The sequence below is a fragment of the Amblyraja radiata genome, chromosome 17 (genome assembly GCF_010909765.2).
Source record: "Amblyraja radiata isolate CabotCenter1 chromosome 17, sAmbRad1.1.pri, whole genome shotgun sequence".
Taxonomy (NCBI): Eukaryota; Metazoa; Chordata; class Chondrichthyes; order Rajiformes; family Rajidae; genus Amblyraja; species Amblyraja radiata.
In genome coordinates, this window is record NC_045972.1 from 31036639 (window position 1) to 31051185 (window position 14547).

General features: G+C 45.7%; 1 protein-coding gene across 17 annotated transcripts in view; it reads right to left on the bottom strand.

Moving 5' to 3' along the window:
* mtss2 (MTSS I-BAR domain containing 2) overlaps positions 1-14547 on the bottom strand; it is a 137644-nt gene that overhangs the window by 17930 nt on the left and 105167 nt on the right. For 12 of the 17 annotated variants that reach the window (XM_033036013.1, XM_033036019.1, XM_033036018.1 and 9 more), the window contains 6 exons: positions 13977-14068; positions 12229-12303; positions 11459-11467; positions 4548-4705; positions 3247-3354; positions 1016-1113 (listed from right to left, as the gene is read on the bottom strand). In XM_033036013.1, the coding sequence (XP_032891904.1) occupies positions 1016-1113; positions 3247-3354; positions 4548-4705; positions 11459-11467; positions 12229-12303; positions 13977-14068 (540 nt within the window). The remainder of the gene's footprint in view (positions 1-1015; positions 1114-3246; positions 3355-4547; positions 4706-11458; positions 11468-12228; positions 12304-13976; positions 14069-14547) is intronic. The other 5 variants (XM_033036015.1, XM_033036014.1, XM_033036026.1 and 2 more) reach the window with 1 other exon arrangement.

A 14547-nucleotide genomic window follows, 5' to 3' on the forward strand; every position in this document is an offset into this window, starting at 1 on the left:
GGATGATCAGTCATGATCATATTGAATGGCAGTGCTGGCTCGATGGGCCAAATGGCCTACTCCTGCGTCTTTTTTCTATGCTTCTGGTATAGGTTTTCCCTACTATTTCAAAGGGCATTAAACCAGCATGCTGATGTGACTGGTTAAGGAGGGCAAATTTCCCACCACTGAATGGGTTTTTGCAACAATCCACTTGTTTGGGAGTCTAGCTGTTCTTAGTTTTATTTTTCTGAATATTACATATTATTGAATTTATTGAATATTGAATTGAAAAGAATTGAATTTAAACGTCACAGCTACCATGTGAGATTTGAACTCAGGTCTCTGGATGGTTAGTGCAGACTTTGGGGGGTTATAAAGCTGGTAGCTTAATTACTGCATTATCACCTCACCCCATTGATAGGACAATTATGGTATTAATATTAGGTGCTTGGCACGTTTTCCTCCCTCCTATCCTCTCTCCTCGTTTAGATCACAACTTATAACAAGGCCATATCAACGTTCCTACCTCTGTGCATCAGTTAAACCTATTGCAGGGTATAAAGCCCCAGTATTGAGAGCCTTGGTAGAGGCAAAGATCCACCAACTTTTCCAGGGACAATGAAAAGATGCCCTTGTCATTAATAACAGAGGCATTAGTCAGATAAGGAAGGATATCATGCTTGGACTCACTATTGAATTCCAGATACTTATGAATGAAGGACAATGATTCCTTGACAGGGGTGCAGGAAGGATTTACTGAAACAGGACTTCTGTAAAAAGACTGAATCTGTGTTGCGGAAGACATGAACAAAATCTTGAGCAAAATACAAACTGCTCGAATTACTCAGTGGGTCGAGTTTAGGTAGAGGAAATGGACAGTCAACATTTTAGGTGTGGACCCTTCTTCAGACAGCTGCTTACCTCCACATTCCCCACTGAACCCGTACTACAACTCCTGCTAGTTATACGCCAGAGTCAGGATTGGAAACGTTAACAGCTAAACATATGCCGTTGATCTGTCAGACATACACACCTACACATGCTGGACTTTCGGGAGCCAGAGCTGCTGGGGGAAGACGGTGGAGTCTGGTAAGACCAACTATAGTCAGAGCCCTTCAGGTCCTTAATCACCTGCAGGAGAAACAGAGGCTGGTTATTCTGGGAATATTGGACAAGGAAGGCTTTATGGGAAACAGAGTCCAGGGGTTCAACCAGTAATCTGCAAAAAAATCTTTTAAGATTTTCTTTTATCAAAAGTTTTCTCACCTTTCTTTCTACACAAAATGTAGCGTATCATAGAAAGTATCTGCAGATGCTAGTGGTTGGAGAACATCAGGTAAAGGGTGGTCCCAAGAGACTGCAGGAGTAGGTGCTGTTTGTTATATACATTAATGATTTGGTTGACAAGCAGTGAACATTGTTCATAAATTTGCTGAGGAAACCAAAATTAGTGAGAAAGAATAACTCAATTTACAACAAGATCTGGATTAGTTGGGACGGTGGACTTTGAAATGGCAAAAAAAAAAAGTAATTCTTGACAACTGTGAGATGTTGCACTTCTGGATGTCAAACCAGGGTGGGACCTACACGTTAAATGGCAGAGCCCTGGAGAGTGCTGGAAAATAAGAGAGATCTGGGAGCACTGATGCATGGTTCCATAAAAGAGGCGAGTCAGATAGACAGTGTGGTGAAGATGGTGCTGGGCACACTTGCTTCATCAGAAAGGATATCTGGTACAAAAGTTGGGACATCATGATGCAGCTGTCCAATTCATTGGTGGGACAATGTGCAGATCCACTGTTATTGAAAGGATGTCATCAAGTTGGAAAGGGTGCAGAAGAAATTCACCAGAATGTTACCTGGGCTTGCAGGCTTGAGTTATAGGGAGAGGTTGAGAAGGTGGGGACTTTTTTCTTTGGAGTGTATGAGGCTGAGGGGCGACCTTATTGTGGGCGCAAGATTATGAGGGGAATAGATAAAATGATTGCTCAGTCTTTTTCTCAGGGTAGAGGTTTTCTAAACTGGAGAGCAAAGGCTTAAGGTGAGAGGAGAGAGATTTAAGAGGGACTTAGAAGTGGATTCAAATATGCTTTTAAAAGCATTTGGAAAGATATATGGACAGGAAGGGTTTAGATGTCAATAGGTCAAATGCAGACAAACAGAACTAGCCCAATATGCCAACTTGGTCGGCCTGGACAAGGTGGGTCACAGGGCCTGTTACCTTGCTGTATGGTTCTATGACTCTAAAAATACCTTGAAGACAATTTGTAGCGTCATACAGACTCAGATCCCTACTAGATCTCTTCCCCTTATCTTACATAATGCTCTCCAGTTCTATCTGCCTCAAATTGTCATATCTACTACAACTAAAACATGGCATACTGGAAAATCACAGCCCAGTCTGCAGGTACAGTATACCACTATTCCTGGCAGGCGATGAGCAAAACAAAATGCTCAGACATTCAGAGCCAAAAGGCAGGTACAGGGACTGGAAGAGCTTTCAGTTCAGGCAATTGCAGCCAGGATCAGACATTCCGTTGCAGAGTAACACCATGCAGAGACGCAGCAGTGTCAAACAGAACCCGAACCAGGTATCAATCACATGGACTAAGCACTGAGCAAAACTCCCTTTGCAATGTTCAAAAGCTTCTTTGAATGCTGTCCGGGGGTTAAAAAACTGGGCAGTGATTTGAACGGGATTGAGGTTGTGATTGCTAATCAAGCAGTAAAACGGCCACTCTATAACCATCGGTTATGGTCAAATCTACACCAACCAATAGTTCACAGCCTGAATCAGGAGCTGAGCCAGAGGCAATCACATGCTCGATGTGGTCACGTTGTGTGGTGATGCCGCATGTACTTGAGATCTGAGCCGTGCCTGTAGCCTAATTACACCAACTAGCGCATCCTAAATGCACACTCCCCCCGCACATGCACCTACCCACCCATGCACGCCAGCCACTCGTACACCCACGCTGCCATGTGGCCTTTTCCCACCCATGCACGTTTGCATTCACTCACCCTCTCACGCATTCATTCAAACTGATGCATCCACTCACCCACCGATGGATCCAGTCACCATCCACACATCAATTCACCTGTACATGTAAGCACACACCCACTCATCCTTGGAAGCACACAGTCACACATACATGCAAGCACACGGCTGCTATACATGCAGGCACGCAGCCACCCATCCACTCACCCACCCACCCATGTCACCAGAGGAAGTGTAAGAGAATGTGTATCACTGCCTCTCCTTACCTGTTCACTGGCCGGAGGCAGCTTGTGTGGCTCTGCCGTCTGAACGACGAGGTCATCAACAATGGCCTGGAGGTGTGTGATCTCCCCCAGCATCGCAATCTCCCCATCCTGGAGAAAGAGAACTGTTTCAACCTGGCACATCTGGCGAAGCCAGTAAATGGCTGCCCTCTTCCTCCTGCCCCAAAGGTGAGCTTGCAAGGAAGTAAAGATACAATTTCCCATCTCTTAGCATGCAAATCCAGAATAAAACCAAAGTAGGGCATCACGGTCAAAACCAATCTTGCTCGCAACTGCAGCTCACTCACTACTACAAGATTGCAACGTAGCAACAACTGGTTTTAATCCCTCCCTTGCTTAGGGTATGCAGTAAATGTACTGGGGTTCCACTTTCATTGGGGAATTGGGATGTAAGTACGATTATTGAACCTCCAGTGTGTACTGTGTGAGTCCTCCAATCTACCATGTGCTTTAAATTCAGAATAATGGATTCCTGAGAGTAAGTCACAGGGCGCAATCTATTTGAAGGGTGGTTTTCAGATAGCGTGGTAGACATTGAGGTTGATGGTAGACTTTATGAGCAGTTGATGACCCACTTTACATGCTTCCCATCAAAGTATTTACCAGCACGCTGCTTCCTGTTCCAAACCATCAATTTAAGCCACCATTAACCCCCAGGTGTCCAATTTCTGCCAATGGATTCTACTTACTAATGTCTGGTCAGGATTATGCTCACTCCTGACCGGATATTGGCAAGTGTGATCACTGCCATAATCCAGAAGGTGTTAGTGCAGGCCAGATTATAAAACACCACACACTGGTTCTCCCTAAAGGGGTTAAGAGGTACCAGAGTATGTTGGTGGGTTTTTTGATGGGGATGTCACAGTTGCATTTCATCCAGTTACAGCACTCCTGGACCAGACGTGGTCAAATTGAAGCAGCTGCCTCTCTGACAGGAAGAGAGCTTTTAAAGACAGAATTGGTGAATCTATTCTACCTGCTGAGAACTTCCTGCATCTTTCTCATGATGTAATTGGTCAAGGGGCAACAGATTGGCACCTAGGCAGGGTGTCCACTTGATGGTCACAACCAGTAGGCAGGGTAGAGATAGCGAGGGGAGGGGGGAGATTCAAGTAGTGGGGATAGTTTTGACCTGCAGACTAGGCTGGCTTAGAGTCCAGTTTGAAGGAACAACATATCAATGGAAAATGTTGGGAATAACTCAGCAGATCAGACAGCATCTGTTCATCTGATTTTGGATCGGAGGCCCTTCATTAGAAGTCTGTTTATGTCAGGCTCCTTACCACCACAGGTTGTAAAAAGGTGATGAACGTGCAAAAGCGGCCTCTCTCCTCGATCAGAGCCTTGCGCACGGCCTGCTTCTCCGTCTCCTCCAGCAGCAGGTACATGTCATTCACATCCTGCACGGCATTCTCCACCTGGGGCCTCAGGTCTCCCTTACCTGGAGCAGGAAAGACAACACTAGGGTTTCACCGCAGAAACACTTGGGAGTCAGCGTGCCAGAGACGGCTAGGTTAGCTTAGTTCAGACCTTGGAAAAAAATGTGACTGACCAAAAATACAGGAAAAGAAGGTTTGCGCAGAGAATAGTGCACTAAAACCTGAGCTGAAACCCATCAGTAAATGTGCAAAAAACTACCAACTGCAGTGCCAATTATCAAGAAGAATGTCGGAACAAGGTGAACCCTACTCGGGCTTGGAGCAGCGGAGAATAGGCCATAGAGCTAAAGAGAGAACAGGGAAAGGAGGGCATGGCTCTCTCCTCCGTGAGTGTGTGTTTTCTATACGTATGTACTTGCATGCATATATGGACGCATGTACATATATAAGCATTTGCGTGTCGGATTTATAGACAGGTTCAGCATAGAAGCTGGCCCTTTGGCCCACTATGTCTATGCCGAGCATCATGCCTCTTTATATTAATCTCACTTGCCTGAATTAATTCCATGTCTCCGTTTGCCTTGTTCATTCAACTCTTTCCAGGTGCCTCTTAAATATTTTTACTGTTCCCACTTCCACTACCTCCTCCAACAGCTCATTCCTGATCCGATTATACTTTACATGAAACAGTTACCCCTGGGGTCCTCCTTAACATCCTCCATCTCATCTTAAACCTTTATCCTCTGGTTTCACACGCCCCTACCGTGGGATGTAGATTCTGCCTATCTACCTTATTGATGTCTCTCATAATTTTATAGACCTCCATCATGGTACCTCTCAGCTTCCTTCACTCTATGGAAAGACACATGCAGTCTATCTATCTATTATGATTATTCAAGCCCTCCAAATCCAGGCAACATTCTTGTGAATCTGCACTCACTCTAGCTTAAACATATCTTTACTTTAATGTGTTTGTATATGTGTACTTTTGTGTGTATATGTGCATGCATATGTGTGCGCGTGCACGTGTGTGCATGCATGCATATTGTGCGGTGGTCCAGGGAAAGAGAATGCAGTGTACTGATGTAGCTGAGGTGGGAGGTGGAGAAACAGCATGGGAATCATAAAGGAGGATTTAACAAGCTGCCTTGTGACGGCTTTCATCATAAATACTGAAGCTGGGAGATGCTGTGTGCAAAGCATTGACACCATCAAGCAGAGCTACGCAATGACCTGCTGTGAGCAATGTGCTCCTCCTCCTTCAGTGAGGGATCAAAGAAGGTCAGTGACTGCACCCGAGGTTCCCAGGACAGAAATGTGGCCTTTCCCGTGATGCTGGGTCAGTACATAAGGTTAAGTGCACACAGATGTCCTCAGACCAATTCCACCCAGACACGATCACCAGTACAATTTAGCCTGGGAGAAGACTGCGCAATTTACACAGGGTCAGCCAGACCCAATGGATCAATTTTCCAGAAAGCGCAAGTGTGCCACCTGCAGACCAGTACTGGTACTGTCTCCAACTTTGAATGACGCACTGCTTTTGTCCAGAGTTTGCAGTATGCCAATAAGGGATGGTGGGGAAATGTCTGGTCAACTGTTTGCAATGTCACCTTGTCAGTAAAGAAATTAAATTGTAAATGCCCTGGTTTCAGTTCTGCTTTTCAATGCATTTTTCATTATCTGGGCATCAGTGGGCAAGGCAGTTACTGCCCATCTCTCATGGGCCTTGAGAAGGTGGTGGTAAGACATTTTCTTAAACTGCTTGTGAAAGATTGCAGCAGGATCTGGATCGATTGGCCAGGCAGGCGGAGGAATGGTTGATGGAATTTAAAACAGAGAAGTGTGAGGTGTTGCATTTTGGGACGTCGAACAAGGGCAGGACCTACACAATAAATGGTAGGACTCTGGGCAGTGTTGTAGACCAGAGGGATCTAGGAGTACAGGTGCATGGTTCCTTGAAGGTCGTGTCACAGGTGGATAAGGTGATCAAAAAAGCTTATGGCACTTTGGCCTTCATCAGTCAGAGGATTGAGTATAGAAGTTGAGAGGTCATGTTGCAGTTGTATAAGACGTTGGTGAGACCGCATTTAGAATATTGTGTTCAGTTCTGGGCACCATGTTATAGGAAAGATATTGTCAAGGTTGAAAGGGTTCAGAAAATATTTACGAGGATGTTGCCAGGACTAAAGGGTGTGAGCTATAGGGAGACGTTGAGTAGGCTGGGTCTCTATTCTATGGAGCGCTGGAAGATGAGTGATGATCTTATAGAGGTGTACAAAATCATGAGAGGAATAGATCGGGTAGATGCACAGAGTCTTTTGCCCAGAGTAGGGGAAGTGAGGACCAGAGGACATAGGTTCAAGGTGAAGGGGAAAAAATTTAATAGGAATCCGAGGGGTAACTTTTTTACACAAAGGGTGGTGGGTGTATGGAACAAGCTTCCAGAGGAGGTAGTTGAGGCTGGGACTATCCCATCGTTTAAGAAACAGTTAGACAGGTACATGGATAGGACAGGTTTGGAGGGATATGGATCAAGCACAGGCAAGTGGGACTAGTGTAGCTGGGACATTGTGGGCCGGTGTGGGCAAGTTGGGCCGAAGGGCATGTTTCCACACTGTATCACTCTATGACTCTATGCTGCAGTCCATCTGGTGAGGATGCTGTTGGAGAAGGAATTCCAGGTTTAAAAGAGTGAAAGACCTGGTAATATGTTTCCCAGTCAAGATCGTGACTCAGCGGGGAACCGGCAGAAGGTGGTGTTCCCCTGCCCCTGCTGCCCTTTTCCCTCCTGGCGTCGAGGTCGGGGATTGGGAGTGCAGCTGAGAAGGGCCAAGGATATATCATTTATATAGTTTAGGAATGTGCAAAACACACAGCAGTTAAAATGCATGCTGAAAGAGGTTGACTCTTTCCCCCCAGAAACTGCTGCTTTGCCAGAAGTTGGGGGAAAGTAGTCAACGCGGGTAGGAATTGCAACAGAAGGCAATTAATTCTCTCCTCCATCAGTGCTGGCAGTTCCATGCCTTCCTGCAAAGGGCAGCAGAAGCAAGGGTCCCGATAAGAGCTGAACTGCAGTAATTCAAGCCACCGGCTATGTGCCACTCCTTGAGCGTAAATAAGGATGGATGAACAATAAATGCTGGCCCTGAGAAATGAATTTAAAAAATGAAATCCTGGCCGTTCCCTTATCCACCTGTTGTCACATTAAATGCTGCACTGATTAGCAAACACAACACAGGTTGGGAGCAGATAGACCATAATAAATGTTGCAGTTTCAGTCCGATCTTATCAAAAACTGGGACAGTTCACCCCTCAACATGCTGATAAGAATTCAGGAAGTCATGTTATAGCTGTATAGGACTTTGGTTAGACCGCATTTGGAGTACTGTGTGCAGTTCTGGTTGCCCAATTACAGGAAGGATGTGGAGGCTTTAGAAATGTTGCAGATGAAGTTGATCAGGATGCTTCCTAGATTAGAGGATACTAGATATAAAGTGAGAGTGGATTAACTTGAATTATTTTCTCTTGAGCATCGGAGGCTTTGGGGAGACCTGATAGAAGTATATAAATATATGAGAGGCATAAATCGAACTTGTTTGGTGGGGTGGCAATGTCAAAGATGCGAAGGCAAAGCTCTAACATCAGAGGGGCAGATTTAAAGGAAATGTGCGGGGCAAATTATTTTACACAGAGAGTGGTGGTGGCTAGAACACCCTGCTAGAGGTGGTGGGAGGCAGACACTGTGGTGTCATTTAAGAGACTTATAGAAAGCCACATGGATATCCATGGTTGTGGATCAAATGCAGACAGATTTAACTTGGCATCATGTTCGGCACAGACATTTTAGGATGAAGGGCCTGTTCCTATGCTGTACCGTTCTGAACTGCAGATGCTGGTTTAAATCGAAGGTAGACACAAAAAGCTGGAGTAACTCAGCAGGACAGGCAGCATCTCTGGAGAGAAGGAATGGGTGACATTTCGGGTCAAGACCGTTCTTCTGTACCGTTCAATGTTTCATGTGTACATAGATACACCAAACCACAATTACAACATTAGACACAGATACAGCACACCATAATAATAAGCATTATATATAGATAAGCCACATGGTAAAAACAAGCAAATTACATAGATTCACCTCACTGCATAAACAAAAACTGCACAAATAGACTACACCATAATAACAGGCAAATTACACATGCAGTAATATTGAACACTGTAAACTGCGACACAGTCCAGAACAGTCATGCACAGCCAGAGGAAACACAGCAAGCAGGCAGTCCGTCCAGGTGCAGTATGCCACATCCAAATGAAATGATGGTTGAACAGTCAGTGTGGAGAGCAAGTGCTAGGTCAAGGCCTGTTGAAGCAAAATTCACGGCTACACTCTCACATCTCCGCATGTACCATCATCATTCTCCCACTCATCATCATCCTCAGCCCACAGCCTAGACTGGGGATAGACGCAGAAGGAAGATCCCTCCACCCTGTCTCATCACACACTCCCAGGGCACGTGTTGGACTCCCGTGTAAAGCCCCCTCTACAGTGTCCCATCACACCTTCAGGATCGGACATCGAGAAGAGCTCAATCGGTGAGCTGTAATAAAACGCTAGAATTTGGTGAAACTTTGGAAGTCAGCTATGACAATGGACTACAAAAGGTTTTCTTTTCAGGAGATTACTGCTTTGCAAGGTTTTTGCCTTTGTTTTCGAGTATTGTGGGAGGGGCATGGCTGACAGATTGTCAAAATGAACTTCTAAGCTCTGGTGGGAACTGAGAAGGACTTAATTTTGACTGTTCACATCAGCCGTACTCCGACACTCCAATTGTCTAGCCCAGTTTGCTGGGTGATGGCGATTTTCAGCGATACCTTGGGCTTTCGTGAAGTCTGGGAAAGTAGACTTCTTCTGACGCTGCAGAATCGGCACAGAAAATCAACACGGAACAATCCTGCGAGAATTGGAGGAGCAAATATGCCAAGAGATTGCAGGCAGCTGCAAGGTTAATGAGTAAGTCATACGGGGCGATTTTAATTTTACCCAATCTGTTCTATTAGCTTTAAGATACGGATGAAGCCAGGGCGGGCTATAAGGAGAGATAGAGCAGGGTAGGACTTTATTCCTTGGAGAGCAGGTGGGTTAGTGGTGGTCTTGTAGAGGTGCATAATATCTTGAGGGGATTATAGGGTAAATGCACAGTCTTTTACTCAGAGTAGGGGTATCAAGAACATGGGTATGAGGTGAGGTCAAGAAGATTTAATTGGAAACTTAAGGGCAACTATTTTTATACAAAGGGTGGTGGATGTATGGAACAAGTTGCCAGAGGAGGTAGTTGAGGCAAGTACTATCACAACATTTAAAGGACATTTGGACAAGTACATAGTTAGGATAGGTTTACAAGTATATGGGACAAACGCAGGAAGGTGAGACAAGTGTAGATGGGGCATGTTGGTTGGCGCGTGCAGGTTGGACTGAAGTCTACGCTGCATGACTATGAATATGGAAAGTGAAGGGGCGGGGATATGAGGGAAGGTATATGGGAGGGGGGGGGGGGGGTTCAGGAGAAAGAGCCTTGGAGTCTACGTGTCCTGGGGTTCAGCAGGGGACTGAGACGTCGGGCAACAGGACAAAGTTACGGAGGCAAAGGATTCCCCCATAATGGAGGTTTCTGAGACTACAGTTGGTCAAAAAGGAGACACACATTCTCTAAGTCGTGGATGACCTTGAGGTACAGGGGCCTCAGAGGGGGTGATTATTCCCACCAAGACCCCATGCTCAGGTATCATGGCCACTGGGTTAGAGGATGCAGCACAGAAACCACCTGAGGGGGCAGATTTGGTTATGGGGGTGGGTGGGTCCCTGGCCAGATTGTGTGCCCAGTTGACTGGTTCCCCTTTCCTCTCTGCCTGTGTTCGTACAGGTGGTGGTTCTTTGCCTGCACAGATACCTGTACACCGAGCACCCCCCTACATGGGTAGGAAAGGACTGCAGATGCTGGCTTAAATCGAAGGTGGACACAAAATGCTGGAGTAACTCTGTGGGACAGGCAGCATCTCTGGAGAGAAAGAATGGGTGACGTTTCGGGTCTGAGGAAGGGTCTCGACCCGAAATGTCCCGCTGAGTTACTCCAGCATCTTGTGTCTACCCTCCTGCATGGCATGTGTTGGTGATGTATGTTCTACACCAGGGTCGTTGCTTTTTGGTCAATCAGCTCCTGGTAGTGGGCATCTGCTGTACTGATAATTGTGATTATGGAATAAAAACTCCTTTGAAAAAGGTAAAAGAAGTCAGGCATAGAGAATATTCTAATTCATATGTTTTTGTGATGATATTCCGATTAAGGTATTATAAAATGAATCAGGGCTGTGAATAAAGGTTAAAAAAGAGCAGGGGGAAAAAGCAGGTTAGACAGAGTATAGCTCCACCTAGGCAGTCCTGATACACCCCAAACGCTGGGACAGCATGGATGACATAGAGAGTAAAGCACCCCAAACCTACCCCATCAAACAAGGCTGGGGCAGCATGGATAAGATACAGAGTAAAGCACCCTGACACTGTTCCATCAAATAGGGTTGGGAAAGCAGGCCCTAGACAGATTAAACCTCCCTCTACCATATTTCACCCACACTAGGCTGACGTTCATACTTACTGCCCAACTATAACCTTTCCATGTGAGACACGGGCTCAGTTCAACGTCACAGGACAATCTTATCGTAGCACTTGCGCAGACTCTAACTGTACAACGTAACAACGTGAAGTCACAAATGTAAGAGAGAGAACGCGAGCTGCATCCGTGAGAGAAGAGACTTACCGAGAAGTTCTACAGGGAGGGGAGGAAAGGAGGAAAGGAAGATGGTCAGTGGAGGTAGTGGGAAAAGCAGTATTAGTGACCGAGGACAATTCATTACGGAAGAGGGCGTGTGCAGACAAAGTGGCAAAACTGACTGAGTATCGGCACCTGTAAACACCTCACTTCTAACGTCACAGCTGAGGGTGATCTTGTTGGAGTTATTTCACCATCGTCGGTCATTTGCCCATCTGAGATCCAGACCCCGGCAAACGGGTCAAGGACGTCACCCGAATAGAGAGCAGCCCCCAGCACTCAGGGAGGTGCAGTGCCCTAGGTACTGCCCAGTATCTAGAGAGGGACAGTGATCCGGGTAGTCCTGTGTCCATAGAGGGGTAGTAATGTCCATGGTCGTGAGAGGGGCAGTGGTCTGGGTAATACCCATGATCCAGGGAGGGGTACTGGGTAATGTCCCGGTGTCGAAAAAGGGGCAGTGTCCTTAATGCCCAGTGTCCAGAGAGGGGCAGGGCCTGCTACTGACCAGCAATGAGAACAGCTGTGTCCTGGATAATGCTCAGTGCCCAGAGTAGGGCAGTGGTCTGGATTCTGACCAGCCCTGGGAAGAATGATGCCCTGGGTAATGACCAAAGAGCTGAGAATTTGTTGTTTGAAGTCTCACAGGAACATCGGTAGGTCCAGATTTATGAGGTTTATACACTGATAAACTCTCATGCACTTACAGCACTGTTGAGGCAGGTCAGTGCAAACTCAAATCCATAAACAGATCCACTCACCTTTCCGTGCTTTCTTCTGAAGTTTGAGAGTGTCAGATGATTTCTTCTTAATCTCATGTCGAGCTCTCTTATACTCTGAAGTAGAAAAAGCAATGTTTAAATGTGGGTTGGGAAATCAGTGCTATTTAAGTAATGACAGTTCCAGCAAGTGTTGCATGCAGCAATGTCGGAAATCTTTCCCTTCTAACCGCCATCCCAAACTACTGGGACTCCAAACACTGGAAATGGGGGAGGTTTCAATCCATTGGGATTCCATAAACTGGAAATGGGGTAAGATTTCAGTTCATTGGTATTCGATAGATTGGAATGGGATAGGTTTAAGTCTATTGGGATTCAACAGACCAGGAATGGAGATGATTCAGTCCATTGTAATTCAATAGAGAAAGAAAGAGGAGATATTAAAATCCAATGGGATTCTATAAACCAGGAACACGGGTGGTTTCAATCCATTTACACTGGGAATGTGGAAGGCGTCAATCCATTGGGATTTTATAACTGGCAATGGAAGGATTTGTTCTATTGGGATTCAACAGTGAGAATGAATGGGAAAAGTCTGATTCTCTGAAATTCTACATATGGAATGAATGGGATAGGGTTTGATTCTGTACAATACGACATACAGAGTGAGGTTTGGAGAGATATGGACCAAACTTGGGCAAAGGAGTGTAGCTCAGATTGGGCATCTTGGTTGGTATAGGCGAGTTGGGTAGAAGGGCCTGTTTCAGTCCTGTATGACTTATGATTCTATGAATGGACAGGGTTTGATGCTCTCCACATTAGAAATAATTTTCTAGTGTTTGAGACGCCATGTGTTCAGGGTGAATGAGACAAGGTCAGGTATAATGAGATTCCACATGTTGGGAGTGACCAGGATGGAGTTTACCCTTTTAATGAATATGCTAGAAAAAAAACATGGTGTGTATGATTGGTGATGTATTATATTAACTCCCAAGACTTGGTTGAACAGGACCCAACTGTCCATTATACAATATCAGTGACAGAGGCACAGTGGGCATACAGTGGTGAACCAGGTAGAGTTACCACTTCATAGCTCCAGTGACTCGGGTTCAATCCTGACTACAGCTGCTGTTTGTACATTCTCCCTGTGACCATGTGCTTTTCCACTAGGTGCTAGAGGTTTCCTCTCACATACCAAATACATTAACTGGTCCCTGTAAATTATCCCTCAGCAGAGATACTTGGCTAAAGAATCAACAGGGATTTGTCTGTGAGTGAGAATAAGTTGTAGGGTTACAGAGAAATAAGAATGGGGAAATGAGACTGATGGGACTGCTCTGCCTGGACAGCATGGACCCGATGGATGAATGGCCTTCCATTGTGATATCATAAGAAACACACCATGAACTTAGGATTTCTATTAATAAATTAAAATTCGCACAAAAATAAGACCTACATGGAAGCATAGTAAAACCCTAAATGATTGCAGTCTCTCCTGCACTGCCTGGTTTTAATGGATTAATGTTAATTTGTGGGAATTGAAAAGAATAAAATTAAGCATCTTCAGCACTGACTAAGCGGTCAGCCCTGCGGGTCAGGATGCTGTGACAAATTTATCCCCAAACCTTTTACTGCACTTAGTCAGACACAACACTGGAAACTGGTGCTTGAGAGAGGAGTTGATGGCAACTGAACCCCAGGGGGCGATGTAGGACAGAGATCTGGATCTAGGAGTCTATCAAAGGTTGGATCGTGGAGAGAAGGACGGGGACAAAGAGTTCTGCTTGTACCTTTGGCATGGTCCTTGTCCAGCTGGTTGGCAGATTTCTTCCAGTCCTCAATCCTCTCTTGTAACGGATTTATCAGGCTCTCCATCAGAGCACTAGGGAGAGAAACAGGAACATGCTAACCACCTGAGAGAAATGGGGAGAGAGGTGAAGCGTGGGGAAGGGTGGGGGGGAAAGAGTTGTGGAAAGAGAGGAGGGGAGAGAAAAGGGGGTAGAGAGAGTAAGGAAAGAAAGGGGGAGAGAGAAAGAAAAGAGAGCAAGAGAGGGAGTTAGTGAGAGGAAGGAAGGGTGTAAGGGAGGGACATGAGGAAGGGAGAGCGAGAGAGAGGAGAATGAGAGGAGCAGAGAAAATGGAGGAGAGAGAGAGATGAGGGAAGGAGAGGAAGTGGAGGAGAGGGAATGGGAGAGAGAAAAAGGAGGAAGCAAGTGGGAGGAAGCGAGAGGAGTGGGTGACAGAGAGTATAAGAGAGAGAAAGAAGGTGCAAGAGAGTGAAGGGTTAAGAGTAAGGGTGATAAGAGAACAAGAGAGAGGAAAAAATGGAAAGAGAAAAAAATGGAGGGGGGGAAAGGGAAG